This window comes from Pollicipes pollicipes, unplaced genomic scaffold (genome assembly GCF_011947565.3).
Source record: "Pollicipes pollicipes isolate AB1234 unplaced genomic scaffold, Ppol_2.1 Scaffold_6052;HRSCAF=7182_pilon_pilon_pilon, whole genome shotgun sequence".
In the NCBI taxonomy this organism is placed as follows: domain Eukaryota; kingdom Metazoa; phylum Arthropoda; class Thecostraca; order Pollicipedomorpha; family Pollicipedidae; genus Pollicipes; species Pollicipes pollicipes.
The window spans coordinates 27,172,294-27,196,444 of NW_023596805.1; the positions used below are offsets into that span (position 1 = coordinate 27,172,294).

At 49.9% G+C, this 24,151-nt stretch overlaps 2 protein-coding genes across 2 annotated transcripts in view; both read right to left on the reverse strand.

Moving 5' to 3' along the window:
- Nucleotides 1-23,691, reverse strand: part of LOC119104837 (methyl farnesoate epoxidase) — a gene marked incomplete at its 3' end in the record, with an annotated part of 36,143 nt that extends 12,452 nt beyond the window's left edge. Inside the window, 1 exon segment of the mRNA XM_037228561.1 lies at nt 23,537-23,691. Coding sequence (XP_037084456.1) covers nt 23,537-23,621 — 85 coding nt within the window.
- LOC119104836 (methyl farnesoate epoxidase-like) lies at nt 5,061-8,814 on the reverse strand. Its single transcript, XM_037228560.1, has 2 exons — nt 8,678-8,814; nt 5,061-7,165 (listed from the first exon to the last, which is right to left on the reverse strand). Exons 1-2 carry the CDS (start codon nt 8,760-8,762, stop codon nt 5,784-5,786), a joined length of 1,467 nt encoding a protein of 488 aa, XP_037084455.1. The 5' UTR covers nt 8,763-8,814; the 3' UTR covers nt 5,061-5,783.
- Nucleotides 23,692-24,151: the final 460 nt, after the last annotated feature.

Genomic DNA, 24,151 nt, shown 5'->3' on the forward strand with positions numbered 1-24,151 from the left:
TGGTCAGGCTAAAACTTTCAGCAAACGGCTGGTGATTGTTACGTTTATATGTCGGCTGCTCAGAATAAATACATTCATATAGAGCTGATGTTGTATTCATTTTGACTGTCATAACTGGATTAGGACAGCGAGGAATGGGAGAACAATAGGCTACACTTGTCAAGCGTAACTTGCACGCTGTTTGAGAACACTAAAAGGTGGATAAAAATGATGGTGGAATGCTAGTAGAATTGTGCGGGCTGCATTGTTATCAGCTGGTTCAGCTCGTTTCTACACAGCATTTTTATAATTATCAGTGCGTATGTAAGCTTTGTGAGAGAGTTTTAAAGGGAGTGTCCACCTCTGGGACATATTTCAAAAACATGCTCAAGTGAAGCCTCATGACCAGCTAGGACAATAACAACACTTGATAATGCCACTGTAGCACCGTCAAGACGTAATAAGGATGTTCATTTCAATTATGTTTTCCAATCCACATTACCATGTCAACGCTTCGTAACAGCACTGCGCTTCTTCCCCGCCTCCTCATCATGACAACTGCCCTGGCATCTGCGGACGCGAATGAAAGAATGTTTGTGATTTGCCCAGCGGGCGGCAAGAGCCTGCAACCGAGCAGCAGCGCCACCAATGGGAGACCATTTCTTGAAGTTGTCAAAAACCATAGTCTGCTCATGACCCTGCCCACGAGTTTAGCCACAGTTGAATGCAGTCTCAGCGAGCGACACGGACTGAAAATTTGTTTCGCAGTGTGATGCAAGGGAGGAGGAAAATAGCAGCATTGTGTCACGTATATCGACTGCGCCTGGATTGAATGGAATCAGTTCATGCCGCAGTTGCTTTTGTCAGTCTGAACGCATCACGCCAGAGAACATTTGGCTGCGCCTGGAGCTTACCATACACGGTGTTGGTGTGGACCTGGAAGGGGAAAGTGAACTATGTGTTCCTCAAGCAGCGTGCCGTTTAGATGCTTTACCGCCACCGTATTAAATGGCAGGTTGGGCTCTGTTAATATTTTTCCATAAACAGACTTCATACTTTTGGAATGGGGCGCCCAAGCCGCATCGTAGCTGTAGGGTACATAGAATATCATCCTACCTAGCTTTAGCCACCATACAAACACAAGCTTATACACTAGTATAGTACATGGCCAATTGGTCTTGATGATAATAAGCACTGCGATGAGAAGGAGCTTGGGAACTCAGATAACTTGTTTTCTGCCAACATCGCATTGATGATTTCTGTCCTGTCGACGCCCACAGGGCCAATGCGGAATTGTCAGAAAGTTGTGGGTGGTTGCCCCAGCCCCAATCAACGGTTCCTGAGCGACTATGCCTTGCGGCGGTGCAGCGCAAGGTGCGTGAAATTCCATAGCAGTGATCCGTTACGACAATGACATCATTTCGAGCACGCCTTCTCAACGTTTTTCAGTTAAGTGCTGATGTGATTGTTTTTTGACTTCGTTCCTTCCATCAAACATTGACGGTGGCGCCTTGGTAGTGTTTATCCTTGACCTCTACCCGGAAACCTGACTCCGCACCGCTAAGGTCAAGGTCACAATTGCCAGAATTACAGCGTGTGAATCTCATATGCACGGTAAGACAATTAGTGGACATCAGAGCGCATTACTTTAAAAGTCGGGCTCAGTAAGATGTAACCAGTTCAAGTCAAGTCAATGAAAGATTTCACATCGCACTAACAAATAAAAGCATGTGCACAATCACCAATGCACTAATGAATCTACGCTACTTTCTTCGTTGAAAATCCGTTGAAATCTGCTCAATTTGCTATTTTGCTCGTCACTCATTGCCATCATATTTGTTCCGTTCAAGTGTCTCATTTTGGCCATTTTACTCCTGCTTTCGGGACGCTAAATGTCAAGACTTCTAAAAGCAGCATTTCCTGAACATGTATTCTTGAGGCTGTATCCAACGTCAGGTGCAGTACTTGAGAACAGCTGCTATCAATAAGAAGTTGGCTATAACGCTTCACCAGAGTATGAACGTTGTTGGAACGGCTGTACCTGGTCACAGGGCGGGGTTAAGTACATCAATATGGAAGATGGGCTCAGGTGGTTAAGCGCAGAGCAACGACGGCGTGGCGAACGCGCTTTTTCATCGCAAAACGGCGCACATTTTGCACCCTCCGTTGAGCTGCTCTAGAGGAGGAGAAGGCTGCCAAAATGCGGGGCAAGGCGAGAGGCAATATGTCCGTCACGTTGTAATGTATATTTCACCTTTTTCTTTACCTTTTATGACAAAAATTAGCGACCTTTGATATTGCAGGAGGCATGGGGAGCGGGAAGTATTTTTTGTGGTAAAGGACAGAAGCAGGTTATGAATGGGTGACTTAGGTTAGTCCCCTTATTTAGAGCTTCTGGGTTTAGCCCGCCAAATTACTGCAAGCTTTATGGCTCTAAGTGATTAAAGTATATTGCTTCGTCTAACTATTCAACCAACATGCTTTTTTTGTCTGCGTAAAGAGCAATTATGATTTCGTCACATACCAGTGCTGTGGTGTGTGACAAGTCCCGGAAGTAAGTACCGGAAGTACCGAAAGTGCACGTAAGTACCGGAAAACTATCAATTGGTTCCGAGCGTTTTACAGGAATAGAGCATCATCACCATGGCGTTACAAGTCTTCACGTGCTGCAACCAAGTCGAAGACGAAAGCTGCACTTCAAAAACAATTGTTGGTTTGGTGGTGTCAGAAGTTTAGATCTAGGTCCAGGTTCGTAAGTACAGGCATGCCACCGCCCAAGGCTATAGAACCAATCATGTCTGCACACCAGCCATGGCCGCAGTAATGGCCCGGCCGGCAGTCAGCTGCTAAGCCCGACTCATTCTCGCATCGCAAGCAAGAGACACGGTAAATTTGTCACCGTTTCTCGTGCTTTTCTAATACAGCGTGTTGTTGGAGTGCCAAGTGTTAAAAGCAGGTGCATTCGCCTTTCTTCCCTGATTCTCGTTTCATCTTGCAACTCGCGGCGCCCCGTTGATCCGGGAAGGCTACGAGCACCAGCCGTGAGTGGCCTGAGTTTACTTAGAGAGGATGCAGGTCAAGCGCTGAGCACGTGCCCCATGTGTTAATCGTTATAAGTCGAGTGGAAAAAGTTGAATGGAAAAAACTGGAACGGTAGCATCGATCTCATCTAGTCGAATGGGAGCAGCGTCGACAGGGATAAAGTCGAATGGGAAAAGTCCAAAGAACAAACTGTCGAAGAGGATGCTATCCGACAGGTTGCAAAATTCGCGGGGAAATAAGGCGAGTGACAAATAGTCATCATGATTAAAAGTGAATTGAGATAAAAGTAAACAATCATGCTCTAAAAGGGTGTCAGACAAACAATCCATCACCATTTGACGGCCGACATGAAATGTGTTGCTCATATGCACTCGGATGTACTCGTAGATACAATGGCTTTACCTATCTCGCGAGCCTGGGGCCTTTTGGTAGAAAATGGTAATTCGTTAGAATTAAAGCTGAGAATTGCAGGGTGCTTTGCATGCCAAGACGTCACACATACAGCGGTCGGTTGTTTGACAAACCGTAACTCATAGTTATTTATTGTGCAAGGGCGAAAGCCCAAGGAGGTTCCAAGGATGCATAAACATCATTTTCAATTGGCTTTTATGGCGGTAAGAGTTCGTGCAAAGAAAAGACAGTGGCCATGAAACCAGTTCCCTCTCTCCATCTCTTCAACTCGTCCCACCACTCAAATCATCTGCCGGCTTTGCCACTATTGAAAGGTGTCATGCCGAAGCATACCTGTCTTAAAGCAACAATACATGCGCTCCATGCATTTGGGACACAACGATCATTTACCCACTCGAATGTCGCCTTGACCTTTGTCGCTATGCCTACATTGGTCTTAGTCTTGATTTAACTACCGTCCGATACTTTCTAAAATGCGATGGGACGGACAGCTGTGCCTTATATGTACATACCATGAAGAAAGTTTCCATTTTACTGACGCTACCACTGATACAGTCATTTCCAGCAAACTTTGGTCATTATTCCACCAGCACTGCGCAAGACGTGACATATACAACGCACGAGATATGATGCAATTTTCGCCAGCTCTCTTGCCTGAGCTATGAGAAAATGTATTGGGAAAGGCTTTGAGAAATGAGCTTTTTCTCATATGAGGTATGAGAAAATATATCCAGCACTTGACGATCAGGGTACAACCCAGAAGCATGGAAAATTTTTGGACCACCGGCAGCGTGTCGCTGGAATGATTTATCGGCGCCATAGTAAGGGCGAGATTTACCCTCTATGATTATTTTTCCATAGGGAAAAGAAAAAAAAACAAACCGGACGCTCAAGCCATAATGCAGCTGCCAATTACAAATGCACGAAGTAACGCCCTTCGAACCTTTTCCACTGAAATGATACCAGTTTATACACTGATAGCTTATTAGGCCAAAAGGTTTAGGTGATAATATGCACTGCGCTGAGAAGGAGCTACGACGCCGCGATAGTATATTGCTCCAGCATGGAGCAAGAGACGTTCGCCCACGAAGAGAACGCGAGGCAATGATAGCCAGGTGGATTATATCTTGTCAGTCAACGCCCAAAGGGCCAATATTACAATTCCAAAAAGCTGTGGGCCTCAGGCACTGTCTCGTGGCCCCATGCGTTACGGTCATATAACTCAAGAAACATTAGGAGTTGCAAAATAATGATCATTTACAGTAACGACAGTTATTGCATGCAAAAATTCTTGTTCATTCCTTTCATTCCAGTATTGTAATGGTGTTAAGACCTTTTGTCCCCTATAGAAAATAGTGACATCGCCCATGCGTGAAAGCCTGAGAATGGCATGCCAAAGGGCAACACTACACTGCATGCATTTGCAGGAAAATGGGCGTTTCAGTGGGACACAGCTGTATTACGTCTGGAACATTGCCCACCTCCGCGCGCGCACCGTGTCAAGAAAACGTATGTCTGCACGTGGGCCACCATCTGTCGTGCAATCTCGCTGGGCGACCGCCCCAAGCAGCTGTGGATGGTGACGTCATCGAAGCTGCGCAGACGAAAATGACAACTGTATAGCCTATACTGCTGCCAGATGTATTCACGACAGAAGACGTTGACGTCATTGACGGTCCGGACGCCAATCACAGACATAAACTCACACCACATCAGATTTGCCCATAGCACGAAGACAATAATCCAGATGGTGAAAGAACGACACAAATCATGGAATGCGTAAGGTGCGGACATTACCCACACATGCGCTGGTCTATTTTAATGCCTTCGCCGCTTTTGAACTCTGCGCTATTACACCACGTGTGATTTAGACGGACATTATAGCTATAATGTGGTGAAGGTGAAAAACGCCACCGACTCTATCTGCTGTTTGGTGATGGAGACGAAAGAACAATGTGGGAGGCAGACATGCTAGTATTACATGGCACCCAGACTACCAAGGTGCTCAAGCAGGTGCACAGCCGCCACCTCATCGCTAGTTATGCGGCTTGTAAGTCATAAAGGCTAGTCACGCCGCTTGTAGGCCATCAGGCCAGTTACGTGGCTTTTAGGTTACAAAGGCTAGTCACACAGCTTGTAGGTCATAAGGCCAGTCCGTGGCTTTTAGGTCACAAAGGCTAGTCACGCAGATTATAGGTCACAAAGGCTAGTCACGCGGTTTGTAGGTCATAAAGGCTAGTCACGCGGCTCGTAGGTCATGCAAGTTAGTCACGCGGCTTCTAGGTCATAAAGGACAGTCGCGCAGCTTGTAGGTCACAAAGGCTAGTCACGCGGCTTGTAGATCATACAGGCTAATCACGCGGTTTGTAGGTCACAAAGAACTCGGGAGGCTGCAGCACGACCGCGAACCTGGCCTCCAGCGAGAGTTTCTGCCCCGGAACGGCGGTGAAGCTGAAACGCTGCAGCAGGCAGGTGAAGAGCATGAACATCTCCATGCGCGCCAGCGTCTCTCCCAGGCAGAACCTCTTCCCGATGCCGAACGGGATGAGCCGCTCATCACGGCGCACGCTACCGTCCGCGTGCAGGAACCGGTCGGGCCTGAACGCCTCCGGGTCACCCCAGTACGCCAGGTCCATGTGCACCATGTCCAGGTGCATAATCACCATGGTGCCCTTGGGAATGGTGTAGCCGCGAAACGAGAGGTCGCTCAGTGCACTGTGCGGCACTGCGTTGGGGACGACGTTTGAACGCCGCGTCACCTCCATCAGCGTGGCTTCAGTGTACGGCATGCGCGTGCGGTCGCCGTAGGTCGGCGGACTTGCGCCGAGAACAGCGTCGATCTCGCGCTGCACGCGACTCTGCACCTCCGGATGCTTGACCATGAAGAGCAACGCCCAGCTCAGAGAAGTAGACGTCGTCTCCATGCCAGCGATGAACAAGTCCATGCCGATGATGGACAGGTTGCGTTCGGTGAAGAGGCGAGCCTCAGCATCTGGCTTCTCCATCTCCAGCAGAAACTGGTCGATGAAGTCGCGGGGGCTGGAGCGGTCCAGCGTCTGCCGATGCTCGTGGACCACCTCGTGGAACATGCCGACCGTGGTCTCGCGATGTCGGATCAGCGGCGCGTAGCCGCTCCACTCAGGGGCGATGTGACGCAGCCACGGCGCCAGGTTCATCGGGTTACCCGGACCGATGGTAGTAAAGAATTCGTTGACCGTCGCGATGCAGTGTTGGGCCTTGGGGTCACTACTCTCCAGCCGCTTGTCGGCGACCAGTCTCCAAATTATGTTCAGCACCGTCAGGTTGAAGCGAAAGTTGACCTTCATCGGTGAGTCAATGTCACGCTTCATCTCCTGGGAGAGCTCTTCGAATTCGTTCAAAACTGTCGACTCCATGGAGTTCTTCCCGAAGCCCAGGTCCCTAAGGTGCCTCAAAGCAAAGCGTCTGTGCTCTACCCAGGCAGGGCCTTCGCTGAAAATAACACCAAGCTTTTGTTGGAAGCTGCGGACTAGCAGATCAAAGCTGTTCGGTCTTCCAGACATTTCTTGCATCGCGCACGCCTCTTTGATGTCTTCAAACTTGCAAATGTGCACAGTCTTCTCACCAGTGGGAAGCACGAAGCCAAGAATATCTCCAAACTCGTGCCGACAATGCTTTATGCTCTCCAGAAACTGGCCCCGAACCGACTCAATCGCCGTCCAAAGATTGCCAAAGATGAGAAATGTTGGAGGGCCTGAAAAAGAACGCATTTTTAGTCTCAACCAGTCTCACTTTGAGCCATTCAGGGATGCGTTTCGTCGGAAGTGTCCTCAAAATCTGCGCCGTGGTTGCGCCGTCGTAGCACATATGGAAGCTAGAAACATTCGTGCATTTAATAACAGTGAAGGCTACAGTGCCACGGTAAGAAATCGACCATGGTTTGATAGAAGGCATGAATATGCTCACGACTGGGATAAATCCATGAAATCTGAAGTGATACATCGATTGAGCTGTGTTCAATTGGTGTTTCCTAAACACATATGCTGGAATAGATAAGGCCAGTACGAATGGATTGGAACAGGCTCAATATTTAAATGTCAGGTGTAGGGGAAGTAAATGTTCCATGCGTGCTATACTTCGCCCCAAGTAAAAGGTAGGATATAAAAGGCCGGCACGTTGCAATTAGAAACGGCTTTCTGCGAAGCTCAGTTGTAAAGTAAGCCCACAGCTTGTGGAGGAATACAGATTATTTCGGAAAATATGTCCACTTTTATTCTTTGAGCAACAGTGGACACGGGAGTCATAAAAAGAAGGATGTGTGCGGAAACGGCAAAGCATGATGATTTGAATCAATTTTGGAAGTCCATTTATGACCATGTGTAATTCTGCCGATGGCTAAGGTTTTACCTCATACGTCTGAAGCAAGTACCTTTATAGCACATCATTCACAACCGGAGAAAGTTGAGCCACAAGAATTTCGCCGTGCCTCTGCATGAGCTCACACTTGTGCACCTATCCAACGAACAACCAGTGCCCCCCACAGGGGCGCGGGAACTACGTGCAATGGTCCTCTTAAAATCAGATAGCGTGCTGCGTACAGGCCCTAATGAGCCTTTTACAGATCAGAATGTGTCCTCTGTAGTTCAGAAGTCGCCCTCTACAGGCCAGAATGGGCTTCCACGGTCAGAAATGGACACTCCAAACGTCGGAATGTCCTGTTGCAGGCCATATTGGCCCCCTAACCACGGGCCATTAAGAAGGCAGAATGGGCCTTCACAGTCGATAATGGAACCTCTACATGCCAGAATGGACACAGTACGGTTCAAAATAGACGACGACGATTTCGCTCTCCGCAGGACGAAATAGACTCTCAACAGTCGATAGTGGACAGGCTACAAGTCAGAATGAGTTCACTATGCACTCAAGTTTACAATGGGACCTATACGAACCGAATGGACCTTCGTTAGACCAGAATGAGCTCTTTTTAGGCCATTATGGGCCCTCCACAGGCCTGAATGAAGTCCTCCTAGCCAATAATATGGATTTTACATGTCAGAACGAGCCCTGTTCGGGTGATTCAACCCTTCACTAGCCAGAATGGGCCCTCTACAGATCAGGATGAGCCACCACCTGGGGGGCGCCTGCAGCTTTCAAAAAGAAGGAAGTGAGCTTGCCCCACTGCCTCCCTTTCTCACATCCACCCTTCTCAACGCTAAATTGCCGCATCTTTGGTCACCCAACTAGCTCTGCGAGCGCAAATATGTACCCGGCGGAAAGTTGGTCGGTCGCTGCGGCCTTCGAATCCACAGGAACGCCGTCACCAGCAGCAGGAGCACAGCGAGAACCCACATGACAGCGAGCACAGGCGGCGCGGCCGGAACACGCTCCGCTGGCGACCTCCAGGCGCGCGCAGCGATCCACGACTCTCCGATGTCGCCGCGACATGCTCTCAGAGCCCCGGTTCTCGTGCCGGGGCGGTCACCTGACCTTGGTTCGCAGACGTTGCCACAGAGTGCTGCCAGATCGAGGACAGCCGATGTGAATTGGCCGGCCACTGGCATCGCCGCGGCCGCGAAAGTCGCTATAACTTTGGCGGTTTCTACAGATCTCGTGCCAATCTCACGCTACTCAACTATCCAGTTTTATTTTGCCGTGTGTTATCACATGCCATTTCTGTCACCAAGCAACCATTAGGTGGGCCATTGGAGGTATGACGTTGAAGAGTTCCAGATATATCAGCTTATGTGCTCGGAATATAGGGACCACTGCACGTGACATTTCCTGTTTTTTTTTCCTGGTATCTTACAGCCCGGTTAAATTTCTGATTGACTTGGCAGAAGTGTTAGCAGGTCGGCATGAAAGACAGATGACAGCTTCGCCCCGAGGACGGGTATGTCTCTGTCCGAGTGCCACGGGTTGGGGTCGCCGGCGGTCCACGGCCGGTCCGCCGAACCCAGTCGACACTGTTCGTTCGCGTGGGTCCGCTCGAAAGCCTCCAGGGCGCGTCGTTCTCGCAAGGGTAGCTGCCATTCACGACTGGCATACAACGGCTGGTAGCCACCGCTTGTCACCCATTCCCAGCGATCCCTTTCTCGGGCTCTGAGGCGAAGTTTGAACATGTGTCCAAAAATATGGCTCGTTGTTCTGGTTCAGACTTGATCCTTGATCCACTATCAAAACCCGAGTCCCTTTCTTATCTGGTTTCACGTGTTCGAACATGAGCCAAGTCCTTGGAGATTGAGTTGTGTCCGAGTCTAGCCCTTGAGCCTCCTTACAAGTGTATCGAGTCAATACGAAATCACGAAGGCCAAATAAAGTTACATGTCCCATAAGTGGTGCCAAAAATTATCGAAAATTGCACTGTATTAGATATTTAACCCATCCATGCAGTATCGCTATTCACGATTAGCGACACCATGTACAAGGTATAGTACAAAAGGTATAAAGCAAGGCAGACACACATTGCACGCAAAAGCTGCTAGTCAGAGGAGTTTCCCAGAAGCTAATGGAGCCAAGCACAGAGCGAGCGGCTCTCACGCCCTCAGTGCTCTCAGCGGCGCACGAAACGCGGACAGTGTCGGACGCTCAGTGACTGCCGGAGATGGCTGGTTCCACCAGGCGGCAGCACGGTCGCGAAACCCGCTCTGTGGGGCCGAGACTTTGTACTTCGGCAGTGTCACGTCTCCGGCCTCAGATGAGTGGGTGGCCCGGTAAGACACTGCACTTCAAGGGACAAACATGCGACGAATTGTCAGCGAGCTTACACGTGAAAGTCTTCAGCTTTATTGATGTTCTGACTGGTTCTGATTAAGGTGAAATGTGTTTTCTGGGCTCACCTTTAGCGGAGTTGGTCTGAACCTGCGTTGCGATGTTCCCAAGGAGTTTTCAATGCGCCGTTTTAGTGGTTCTACATTTCGAGGGTTGGGTGGCGAGTAATCGATCAGCTCGGTGTGGTCAGCGATGCTATCATTCGACAGCCCAATCAGATACGGTGAAAATCACTTGCAAACAAGCTGAAGGGGTTCAACCCGGCGATAAACCCCTGGAGCACCTCGAAACGGACCCTTAAAGTCACCCTGCCGCCTCTTGCCAGCTGCCCTCGGCCGCTCAGATAGTTCCGGAGCGAAGTTGGGTCACAACGTGTCACACCGGCTTGTTCAAGAGGACGCCATGGTCAACACTGTCGCAGGTTTTGCTGAGTTCGGCGGCGGTAACTGTGGAAATCTCACCGCGTACTGAGTTTTGTTTGATTCGTTCGACAACGCCGAGTACGGCGTCCTCAGTGCAGAGGCAAGGATTGCCCGCATATTGGCCATGAAATAAAATGCTGTAATCACATGGATACCGAGAGAGTTGATCACGGAAATTTTCTCAGCAATTTCAGACAAGTGAGGTAGAAGGGAGATCGGAAGATAGAGAGCTCGTACACGTCGCCTCTCGCTTTGTAGATGGGGGACCACCTCGGAGGTGTTCCAATCTCCGGGAAAAGTACTCTCCGTCACAGACGCTTTAACAACGCACAGCTGATGCGGGCCCATCACTATGAAACAACGCTTGACTACGTTCAGCGTCACCCAGTCTAAACGGACCGCTTCAGACGAATTCATGCGTCTCACAGGTGCCGCCAACTGCGGTAGGGTGACTAGTTGGAGCTGCAACGTCACCGAGACGACGATGGGCGGACGCGGGTTCGTATCGGCTGTGACGTCGTCGCTCAGGTCGGCTGCGATTCGAGAGTCCACCGACGAGAAGAACTCGTTGAAACGGTCCATTCCGCTGAAACGGTGTCCGGTGACTGACTACTGACCGACCGTTCCGTGTCTCCCCACAGTTGCTAGCCTGCTCTGTGTCCAGCGACTGACCACTGACCGTCCCTCCCCTGTCTCCCAACAGCGGACGGCCTGCGCTGTGTCCAGTTGTGTCCAGCGACTGACCACTGACCACCCCCTGCCTCCGGGGCGGGCATAAGCAAAAACGCTTGCGCTGTGTCCAGTGCCTGACTTCTGCCCGACCGTCCCCTATCTCCCGCAGCAGGAAGTTTGCGCTGTGTCCAGTGCCTGACTTTTGACGAACAGTCCCCTGTCTCACGTAGCAGGAAGCTCGCGCTGTGTCCAGTGCCTGACTTTTGACCGACCGTCCCCTGTCTCCCGCAGCAGGGAGCTTGCGCTGTGTCCAGTGCAGCTCCGGGACGGGCACCAACGTCTCCCACTGCGTCACGGTGCTGCCGCCGCCCAAGCCGTGCGGTGCCGACCTCAGCCACTGCATCACGCTCAGCGAATACCGCAACCTCGGCGTCCATGGCACAGGCGAGTCGTCTACGGTGGGATCCACCGGGTGTCTGTGAGCCATCCGGTCATGCCAGTAAGCCGTCCGGTGATGTCTGTAAGCCATACGGTGATGTCTGTAAGCCATCTGGTAATGTGTGTAAGCCATCTGGTAATGTATATAAGCTATCTGGTCATGACCGTAAGCCATCCGGTGATAGGTGTAAGCCATCCGGTGATAGGTGTAAGCCATCCGGTGATAGGTGTAAGCCATCCGGTAATGTGTGTAAGCCATCTTGGATGTCTGTAAGCCATCTGGTAATGTCTGTACGCCATACGGTGATGTCCGTAAGCCATCCAGTAATATGTGTAAGCCATCCGGTAATGCATGTAGCCATCTGGTGATGTTTGTCAGTCATCCAGTGATGACCGTAAGCATCCGGTGGTGTTTTGTCGCCATCCGGTTGTGGAAGCCATACGGTGGCGTATGTTAGCCCATAGTGATGTCTGTAAGCCGTGGTATGTGAGCCATACGGTGATGTTCGTAGGCCATCCCGTGATGTCTGTAAGCCACCCGGTGATGTCTGTAAGCCATACGGTGGTGTACGTTAGCCATATAGTGATGTCTCTAAGCCATACGGTAATTATTTGAGCCATCCAGTGAGGTATGTAGGCCATCCCGTGATGTCTGTAAGCTACCCGGTGATGTCTGATCCATCCCAGAGAGCCATATGTGAATGCCTACTACATACCAGTTGTTCTTACGAGACAGCTACTATATCTCATTGAACCTTCTCACAATATGCACCAAATGTCAGCAATCCACGCAGTGCGTCTTCTACAGGTCAGTGATCTATACAATGCCAGTAATATTTACTACAGGCTAGTAACCCACCCGGAAGTGTCTGCGATACAGCGACCTTTGCACAGCGGTTCCTAATGCATATCCAGGGGGGGATCTAGCCCGGTGTTGTTTTTTTTTGGGGGGGGGGCAACCGTTCGTCGCCAGCTGGCTGGTGTGGGATCCGAAGTCCAGTGCACTTATCAAACACGATGTCTGCGCCGAGTATGACTAAACCGCGTCAATATGCGTTTCGTTTTGATATTCAAATCGCTGCCAAACTTCCTTCATGAATTTTTTTCCGAAACGGAAAGAAATGTTTGATACCGCACCATCAAAGTTAAATTAGACAGTAAGTAGACGAAACTTGTATGAAATCCTGGGAATGTTTTGGGGGGGACAAAACATATTCTCAGAGTTTTTTTGGGGGGAGAGGGCCAGGGCCCCGTTCCCCCCCCCCCAGGATCCGCCTATGTGCATATTGGTGACCCATCTTGTACGAACTGGCCTGACCCGAAGCCCACTTAGGCCATCAGTATTACACATTAAGCCCCGTGATATCCCGTTTGGCGAACTAACGACTTAATAATAGTAACGAACCGCGCCAACAGACATCCCTGAAGTGGTATCCTCCGCTAGATGGCAGTAGCTGAATCTGAGCCTATAGTCCCCAGCTTTATCAGGTATTGAAACTACTTACAACAATTTTTGAATTCTTGTTCACCAAGTATAAGTTTAAGTATGTCAAGTATGCTTCCTTCAACCATTTTCAGTTCAAAGAACATTTTACCTGATATCAGACCTTGATTTTAGGCGAATTAAGGGACTAAAACGCCTAGAATGGAGACGCATGCCATAATGTGTTCACGCGTCGTCTTGTTCAATGATGCAGTTTGATATTTGCCAAATTCAATGCAATTGTCCATTCATTCCCGTCTGTGAGTGTCGGCTCACGCCATCCTCGTCTTTAAGTGTCGGGTCACGCCATTCTCGTCTGTGAATGTCGCGTCACGCCATTCTCGTCTGTAAGTGTCGGGTCATGCCATTCTCGTCTTTAAGTGTCGGTTCTTGCAATTTTCGTCTGAAGTGTCGCGTCACGCCATTTTGCATAACACCATATTTTTGCGCCTCTGCCAACCTGAATGACAGAAAAACGACAACTTTTCGGTGATTGTAACGGATCAACTCACCTAAATGTTTTGTTTTGTTAATTGCACCCCCTCCCCCCGCTCTACACTGTCTTAAAATTTAGCTCCGCACTGGCTCGGGAGGGGACGAGGTTATTCAAAACCAAAACAAGTTTGGAAGAGACAAATCCCAATAACAAGGCTTTATAGTTTTGACACTTGTAACGCAATTTAAAGCGACCGAAATGCGGGGAGTAATCCAGTTTTTGGAGTCGGCTAGACAAACACGACCAACTCAGCCTCCTCAGCTGATTTTAGAAAGGGCACCTTCCTTCTGTCATTGCGCATTCAATGCGGAAAGATTTACGTGGGTGATGGCGAAAACAAACAAAAACCTCAAGACCGGAAGTCGTGAATACCCCCCCCCCGAAAAAAAATACCGTAAGAAACGTGGAGATAAACCGATCGGGCTTGTTATGTAGCGCATTCTACATGTAACTTCTGAGACGCGAACCCACGCCCTGGTCGCTGGTCAGAGAGTGCAGCACTCGCCTAACAGAGCCACAACGGCGGTCCGTGATTGGGTGCGATGGACCATGTCATTGCACAATCTGCTGATGACGTTTACCGCGTATGCCTCGAAACGAACCTGTGACCTCTGACCGTAACCTTGCCCTGTGACGCAGGAACTGATGCTGTGACCCCTGACCTGCTCCTGTACCTTCTGAAGTGATTTTTAGCCCTAGCCTGACGCTGTAACCTCTGAACTGTCTGTCTGCCGCAGAGGTACTGATGGAGGTCACGCGCACCTGCATAGGTGCGGATCTGGGCGCTGGGTGTGAGATCGGCATGACATCTAACGGGATTACGAAAAAGCTCTGCACGTCTACCTGCTCAACAGATGGCTGCAACGGCTCTCCGGGCGGTACCGGGCCAAGCTCACTTAATCTAGAAGTACTCGCAGTCACCGCATCGTTCCAGCGATGGTTGTACACGTAACGTTTCCGTGTGAACACTTTCTGATGATGGCTACATTTTGATTGCTTTGCTGACAGTCGTTGACCCTACGTTTGACGGGGCGGAGTGAGCGACTAACCCGACGTTTGACAAGGTGGATCGAGCGACTCAACGGGCGTTTGACGAAGTGTTGTGATCGACTGGCCAGGCGTTTGACGAGGTGGTGCGTGTGACTCTGCAAGCGATCAGCGGTGGACCTCAGCTGATACGTACCTGTGTTGCCACGGTGTCAGGCTGTGCCGGCAGACAGACTTTGGTCACAAACCGGCCCGGAGAAGAGATCCACGTGTATCGCATCACCTGGCGTGTGCTGACCGTACAATGAAAGGATGCCACGCGACAAGGTGCACCGACCATTTGAATTGTCTCTGGCTGCTGGAATGCTCCGGAGGCAGGGTGGCTCGGGTTGGTCAAAACAGAACAGTGCCCCATCAGTCCGCCAAGCTTGGTGGCTCGCAGCTCAGTGGCTCGTAGCTCAGTGGCTCATAGCTCAGTGGCGCATAGCTCAGTGGCGCACAACTCAGTGGCGCACAGCTCACTGGCTCGAACCTCAGTGTCTCAAAGCTCGGTAGCCCACGGCTCAGTAGCTCACTGCTCAGTATCTCACAGCTCAGTGGCTCGCAGCCCAGTGGCTCACAGCTCAAAAACTCACCCCACGCTAAGCACCGGATGTAACCGAGGCTCCCCGATACAAACAGGCGAACTGAAGCGCGTAACATAAACAACGCTGTCCTTAAGGCCACATGCATGGTGGCAGCCAGAGCTTTGGCAAGGGTGGGGCATTGGGTTGACAAAGAGCTCCCTGATAGTGAAAGTACCCTTCCCGACAAAATCGCCTCTCATATTTGCCTTCTGTAACTGAAATAGAATCTAGAAGCTGCCGGGAGATCAGCTCTGTATGAATTTCACAGGCAATAATTTGAAGAAATCATGCGTTAAACGACCGCATGAAAAAAATCTCCGGCGCTCTTTATTTTACGACGGTCCAGTTGACGTTTTCTAGACCGACAGAACAGAGAAGCTTTGCGGGAATTTTAATCTGAGTATTACATCATGTGGATTATAGATAGAAATAATTCAACAATCTATGATAACATTGCCAAACCTACATCTGTTGGTGAATGTTCAACGCTTAAGTCATAACCGAGACGTGATGAAAATAAGGTAGCGTAGTTTCGAAAACGTGCGCTCGCAAATTTTTGCAACAAACCTCGCCGCCCGGCGTTTTCTGCCTCCATAGGCCGCGCAGCGTCGGCCCTGCGGCGAACACTAAGCCATGACCAACGGTGGGACGAAAATCATGCCGCATCTTAAACAACTACCTTCGAATGCTGTAGGACATAAAATCGTAGATCAGAGGATGGACCAGGCATATCTTTCACCTGCGCGATTTTTAGATTGATAATAAGAGCGAATTGGCCTTTACTGATTGACGCCCACCTACCCCATCCGAGAGTGTGATCAGGGATCTATAGTTAGCACTCCTGGCCCTTGTTCCCTCCAACCAGGCCTTGGCTCTTCGGTTTCGATGAGGCACCCGGGCCCTTTTTACGGGCCTTATTAAACACTGCCGTTGGCCGGCTTTGGGCTCCTTTCAAACAAAGAACCCTCTGTCAGGCATTGTGGGTCCCCGACAGGTACAGGGGCCCAAACATGTGTGAATCGCTGGCCGCGACTTTGTAACTGCTTGGGAAGTGGGCCCTCAGATCCATACCGACACGGAGCCGACTGTGCAGCACTGATGTTGCCTGACCAACATGCCTCCCCTCATCGCTTCAGGAGTCCTCGATCGGCGCAAAGGGCCCTCTGATTTTCATTTGAGCACCCGTCCCGGCAAACCAGGACCCCTGAATAAGACTGCGACCAGCCCTTCGCGCCCTTAGGCCCTCCAATGGAGCCTTCGGTCTTCGGCCCGGTGAGCTCTCCAGGCCCTCGGGGCTCCTCAAACACTGCCCTTTGCCGACACGCGGCCCTTTGGCTCGACAGGACCCCTGTTATGCGCTATGAGGCTCTGACAGACGCTGGGGCCCCGACCAATGGAAATCCCTGACTCCGTCTGTGTTTCCTGCTAGGGAATGAGCTCTCAAGCCCGTACCAATACGGAGCCAACTGTACGTTACTGGGGGTGTCTGGCCAACATACAGGCCCTTGTCCACTCAAGGGACCCCTGATCAGTGCGCAGGACCCTGTGGCTGGCATTGAAGTGACCGGCCCTATGGGCTGGGGCCTCTTTATACCACTTACGGCGGCCAGCGGCCAGTATGGCCTTTCAAGCCCTTCGAGTCCTCAAATCAAGTTCTCAAATCGGGTCCTTTATCAAAGGTCTCAAATAGTCCGATAGGTCCTAAATATCTAAGGTGGGGAGGTCACGTCCCGCTGTACGGTCCCCCTTGCCCGCGCCACGGGTTCCGTATGTCTAACTCATAATGTGTCGCCATGATCAACCATGCATCAAATAAATATTTTAAAGGGAGCACATGACGGGCTCAAGTCTGTCAGTGACAGTGACTCGAAAGTTAATGGAGGGTAGTCGAAGCTTTCGGTAGTGGTAGCTATTTCTTGCACCACTAGCGGCCAGTGGTGTTCCTGCTCCTTCGCACCAGGTTGGTCTGAGTGGCGCTGCTACGAACGACGAGCCCGAGGCTGGCAGGAGTGGCGCTTCTCTCGCATCTCTGCGACCGCCCGGGAACATGACCGATGGTCTAGGCCCTGCGACCGGTCACCCAGGTCACGTGGATCCGTGTCACTGGACCGGAGGCACACCTGCCTGTGGTGGGCTGGAGTGAGTCCTACACAGATCCATGCCACTAAAACGTTTTTTCTAGTGGATTTCCAGTGGGACGTCTATGGGTCCCACACACATCTGTGTCAGTAGTGAAGAACTGAACCGTTTCTCGGAACAGCTGCAGAGGAGGGATGCACAGTCAGTGGTAGGGATAACTGCGCCTGTGCCGAAGAAAGCGCAAAGTGGAGTTCTGTTCGGCTTTGGTCACAGCTTTCGTGAAGCCTGTTCCCACTTGCTTGTTATAGTGGTGTATCCTGGAATGTGTGTCCTGCTGACTATGTTTCTCACGCGCTGGTGTTGCCGGTGTACCGGCTGGAAGACGATGCACTGACCACAAGATGGCCGCCGTCTGGTGATCACAGATGGCGTCACTGGTGAAGCGGGTCAGTTTAGTCCCTCTGCTGCTATTGTGTCCGTATGTGGTCGTCTCGCTACAGCTGGCGTCTGTCTGTAGCGTGCAGCTTTTGGGCCGGAAGCCTTGGTGTGGTTTTTTTTAGCAATGTGCTTACACCCCACTCGCTATTAAGAATACGTACTGCTGCTTGAATGACAGCAGCTTCGAATACCGTGCCAACAATTTCAAACATACGTAACCCAACTACCAGGCGTGTGTTCGTGTATGCTAGGCGTAAAGCGTTAGGCGTAAAACGTTAGGCGTGTAGGGTTAGGCGTAAAGTGTTAGGCGTGAACTGAAAGCAAAATACACAGCTCGTTTTCTACCGATTATTTACTACTGAGGATCGTTTGCGTGTCAACTGAGAACTGTACACTTTAGGATGGTGATGATGACTGGTGCTTTATCGTGCGCCGGCGGCCGGGGTCATTTTGTCCCGAATTGTACATTGTACCACTAATAAATAGTTACTGAGAAAGAGTCAGTGCAGCGGGAAGGAAACGCAAACTGAGTTGTGGAGCTGTCACCCCAAACTGAAAAATCAACATTCGTTAGGCATTCGCTCAGATTCTCCAGATACCAAACCTCCCCATCGGCCAGCGTGTGTTGAATCGTAGTTGGTTGCAATACTGTTAAAGATAGCCTCACCAGCACATAGAGCCTCAAGGTGTGAGTCAGCCTTGTCTTAGCCAGCCACCAGCACAGGGAGTCCTCGGTAATGCGTGTGCCACCCCGCCGCCGTATTCTCCGCAGCCAATCACCACGCGGAGAACAGGAGCGCTGCTCCAACAGGGTAATGTCTGGTTGTTGGACGTCACGCCATGGAAGGATGCTTGGACGGAACTTTTAGTGACCGTAATGTGTGCTAAATATTTGGTCAGGCTAAAACTTTCAGCAAACGGCTGTTGATTGTTACGTTTATATGTCGGCTGCTCAGAATAAATACATTCATATAGAGCTGATGTTGTATTCATTTTGACTGTCATAACTGGATTAGGACAGCGAGGAATGGGAGAACAATAGGCTACACTTGTCAAGCGTAACTTGCACGCTGTTTGAGAACACTAAAAGGTGGATAAAAATGATGGTGGAATGCTAGTAGAATTGTGCGGGCTGCATTGTTATCAGCTGGTTCAGCTCGTTTCTACACAGCATTTTTATAATTATCAGTGCGTATGTAAGCTTTGTGAGAGAGTTTTAAAGGGAGTGTCCACCTCTGGGACATATTTCAAAAACATGCTCAAGTGAAGCCTCATGACCAGCTAGGACAATAACAACACTTGATAATGCCACTGTAGCACCGTCAAGACGTAATAAGGATGTTCATTTCAATTATGTTTTCCAATCCACATTATCATGTCAACGCTTCGTAACAGCACTGCGCTTCTTCCCCGCCTCCTCATCATAACTGCCCTGGCATCTGCGGACGCGAATGAAAGAATGTTTGTGATTTGCCCAGCGGGCGGCAAGAGCCTGCAACCGAGCAGCTGCGCCACCAATAGGGAACCATTTCTTGAAGTTGTCCAAAACAATAGTCTGCTCATGACCCTGCCCACCAGTTTAGCCACAGTTGAATGCAGTCTCAGCGAGCGACACGGACTGAAAATTTGTTTCGCAGTGTGATGCAAGGGAGGAGGAAAATAGCAGCATTGTGTCACGTATATCGACTGCGCCTGGATTGAATGGAATCAGTTCATGCCGCAGTTGCTTTTGTCAGTCTGAACGCATCACGCCAGAGAACATTTGGCTGCGCCTGGAGCTTACCATACACGGTGTTGGTGTGGACCTGGAAGGGGAAAGTGAACTATGTGTTCCTCAAGCAGCGTGCCGTTTAGATGCTTTACCGCCACCGTATTAAATGGCAGGTTGGGCTCTGTTAATATTTCTCCATAAACAGACTTCATACTTTTGGAATGGGGCGCCCAAGCCGCATCGTAGCTGTAGGGTACATATAATATCATCCTACCTAGCTTTAGCCACCATACAAACACAAGCTTATACACTAGTAGAGTACATGGCCAATTGGTCTTGATGATAATAAGCACTGCGATGAGAAGGAGCTTGGGAACTCAGATAACTTGTTTTCTGCCAACATCGCATTGATGATTTCTGTCCTGTCGACGCCCACAGGGCCAATGCGGAATTGTCAGAAAGTTGTGGGTGGTTGCCCCAGCCCCAATCAACGGTTCCTGAGCGACTATGCCTTGCGGCGGTGCAGCGCAAGGTGCGTGAAATTCCATAGCAGTGATCCGTTACGACAATGACATCATTTCGAGCACGCCTTCTCAACGTTTTTCAGTTAAGTGCTGATGTGATTGTTTTTTGACTTCGTTCCTTCCATCAAACATTGACGGTGGCGCCTTGGTAGTGTTTATCCTTGACCTCTACCCGGAAACCTGACTCCGCACCGCTAAGGTCAAGGTCACAATTGCCAGAATTACAGCGTGTGAATCTCATATGCACGGTAAGACAATTAGTGGACATCAGAGCGCATTACTTTAAAAGTCGGGCTCAGTAAGATGTAACCAGTTCAAGTCAAGTCAATGAAAGATTTCACATCGCACTAACAAATAAAAGCATGTGCACAATCACCAATGCACTAATGAATCTACGCTACTTTCTTCGTTGAAAATCCGTTGAAATCTGCTCAATTTGCTATTTTGCTCGTCACTCATTGCCATCATATTTGTTCCGTTCAAGTGTCTCATTTTGGCCATTTTACTCCTGCTTTCGGGACGCTAAATGTCAAGACTTCTAAAAGCAGCATTTCCTGAACATGTATTCTTGAGGCTGTATCCAACGTCAGGTGCAGTACTTGAGAACAGCTGCTATCAATAAGAAGTTGGCTATAACGCTTCACCAGAGTATGAACGTTGTTGGAACGGCTGTACCTGGTCACAGGGCGGGGTTAAGTACATCAATATGGAAGATGGGCTCAGGTGGTTAAGCGCAGAGCAACGACGGCGTGGCGAACGCGCTTTTTCATCGCAAAACGGCGCACATTTTGCACCCTCCGTTGAGCTGCTCTAGAGGAGGAGAAGGCTGCGAAAATGCGGGGCAAGGCGGGAGGCAATATGCCCGTCACGCTGTAATGCATATTTAACCTTTTTCTTTACTTTTTATGACACAAATTAGCGACCGATTTAGCGAATTAGCGACAACTTAGCAAATTAGCGACACATGTTACAGGAGGCATGGGGAGCGGGAAGTATTTTTTGTGGCAAAGGACAGAAATAGGTTATGAATGGGTGACTTGGTTAGTCCCCTTTCTTGGAGCTTCTGGATGTTGCCCGCCAGATTGCTGCAAGCTTTATGGCTCTAAGTGATTAAAGTATATTGCTTCGTCTAACCATTCAACCAACATGCCTTTTTTGCCTGCGTTAAGAGCAATTATGATTTTGTCACATACCAGTGCAGTTGTATGTGAGAAGTACCGGAAGTAAGTACCGGAAGTACCGGAAGTACAAGTAAGTACCTGAAAACTATCGATCGGTCACGAGCGTTTCACAGGAATAGTGCATTATCACCATAGCGTTACAAGTCTTTACGTGCTGCAGCCAAGTCGAAGACAAAAGCTGAACTTCAAAAACAAATGCTGGTTTGGTAGTGTCAAAGGTCCAGATCTAGGTCCAGGTCCGTAAGTACAGGCATCACAGCCCCCAAGGCTATAGAACCAATCATGTCTTCACCCCAGCCATGGCCGCAGTAATGTCCCGGCCGTCAGTCAGCTGCTAAGCCCGACTCATTCACGCATCGCAAGCAAGAGACACGGTAAATTTATCACCGTTTCTCGTGCGTTTCTAATACAGCGTGTTGTTAGAGTGCCAAGTGTTAAAAGCAGGTACATTCGCCTTTCTTCCCTCACTCTCGTTTCATCTTGCAACTCGCGACGCCCCGTTGATCCGGGAAGGCTACGAGCACCAGCCGTGAGTGGCCTGAGTTTACTTGGAGAGGATGCAGGTCAAGCGCTGAGCACGTGCCCATGCGTTAATCGTTATAAGTCGAGTGGAAAAAGTCGAATGGAAAAAAACTGGAACGGAAGCATCGATCTCATCTAGTCGAATGGGAGCAACGTCGACAGGGATAAAGTCGAATGGGAAAAGTCCGAAGAACAAACTGTCGAAGAAGATACTATTCGACAGGCTGCAAAACTCTCTGGGAAATAAGGCAAGTGACAAATGGTCATCATGATTAAAAGTGAATTGAGATAAAAGTAAACAATCATGGCACTAAAAGGATGTCAGACAAACAATCCATCGCCATTTGACGGCTGACATGAAATGGGTTGCCCAAATGCACTCGGATGTATTCGTAGACACAATGGATTTACCTGTCTCGGGAGTCTGGGGCCTTTTGGTAGAAAATGGTAATTCGTTAGTTTTAAAGCTGAGAATTGCAGGGTGCTTTGAATGCCAAGACGTCACATATACAGCGGTCGGTTGTTTGACAAACCGTAACTCAAAGTCATTTATGGTGCAAGAGCGAAAGCCCAAGGAGGTTCCAAGGATGCATAAACATCATTTTCAATTGGGCTTTACGGCGGAAAGAGTTCGTGCAAAGAAAAGACAGTGGCCATGAAACCAGTTCCCTCTCTCCATCTCTTCAACTCGTCCCACCACTCAAATCATCTGCCGGCTTTGCCACTATTGAAAGGTGTCATGCCGAAGCATACCTGTCTTAAAGCAACAATACATGCGCTCCATGCATTTGGGACACAACGATCATTTACCCACTCGAATGTCGCCTTGACCTTTGTCGCTATGCCTACATTGGTCTTAGTCTTGATTTAACTACCGTCCGATACTTTCTAAAATGCGATGGGACGGACAGCTGTGCCTTATATGTACGTACCACGAAGGAAGCTTCCCTTTTACTGATGCTACCACTGATACAGTCATTTCCAGCAAACTGTGGTTAATATTCCACAAGCACTGCGCAAGACGTGACATATGCAACGCACGAGATATGATCATCAACGCGGGAACTACGTGCAATGGTCCTCTTAAAATCAGATAGCGTGCTGCGTACAGGCCCTAATGAGCCTTTTACAGATCAGAATGTGTCTTCTGTAGTTCAGAAGTCGCCCTCTACAGGCCAGAATGGGCTTTCACGGTCAGAAATGGACACTCCAAACGTCGGAATGTCCTGTTGCAGGCCATATTGGCCCCCTAACCACGGGCCATTAAGAAGGCAGAATGGGCCTTCACAGTCGATAATGGAACCTCTACATGCCAGAATGGACACAGTACGGGTCAAAATAGACGACGACGATTTCGCTCTCCGCAGGACGAAACAGACTCTCAACAGTCGATAGTGGACAGGCTACAAGTCAGAATGGGTTCACTAGGCACTACAGGTTAGAATGGGACCTATACCGACAGAATGGACCTTCACTGTGCCAGAATGGGCTCTTTGAAGGCCATTATGGGCCCTGCACGGGCCTGAATGAGCCCTTCCTAGCCAATAATATGGATTTTACATGTCAGAACGAGCCCTGTTCGGGTGATTCAACCCTTCACTAGCCAGAATGGGCCCTCTACAGATCAGGATGAACCACCGCCTGGGGGGCGCCTGCAGCTTTCAAAAGCAAGGAAGCGAGCTTCCCCCGCTGCCTCCCCTCCCTCCCATCCACGCTCCCCAATGCTAAGGTCTCACATCTTTGGTCACCTAACTATCTCTGCGAGCGCAAATATGTACCCGGCGGGAAGTTGGTCGGTCGCTGCGGCCTTCGAATCCACAGGAACGCCGCCACCAGCAGCAGGGACACAGTGAGAACCCACATGACAGCGAGCACAGGCCGCGGCAGGAACACGCTCCGCTCTCGGCCGTCACGCGCGCGCAGCGATCCACGACTCCCCGATGTCGCCGCGACATGCTCTCAGAGCCCCGGTTCTCGCGCCGGGCCGATTCCCTGACCTTGGCGCGCAGGCGTTGCCAGGGAGTGTTGCCAGATCGAGAACAGCCAATGTGAATCGGCCGGTCACTGGCATCGCCGCGGCCGCGGAAGTCGCTATAACTTTGGCGGTTTCTACAGATCTCGTGCTAATCTCGTGTTACTCAACTATCTAGTTTTTTTGCCGTGGGTTATCCTTTGCCGTTTCCGTCACCTAACTACCATTAGGTGCGCCATTGGAGATATGTCGTCAAAGAGCTGCAGAGATGGCAGCTGATGTGCTCGGAATATAGGTACCACTGTACGCGACATTTCCTGTTTTATTTTTTCTGGTACCTTACAACCCGGTTAAATTTCTGATTGACTTAGCAGAAGCGTTAGCTGGTCGGAATGAAAGACAGATGGCAGCTTCGCGCTGA

Coding starts and splice junctions, on each gene's coding strand:
- LOC119104836 (XM_037228560.1), bottom strand. CDS start 8,762: ATGTGGGTTCTCGCTGTGCTCCTGCTGCTGGTGACGGCGTTCCTGTGG. Junction 7,166..8,677: donor ACCGACCAACTTTCCGCCGG/GTACATATTTGC, acceptor GTTCTTTTTCAG/GCCCTCCAACATTTCTCATC.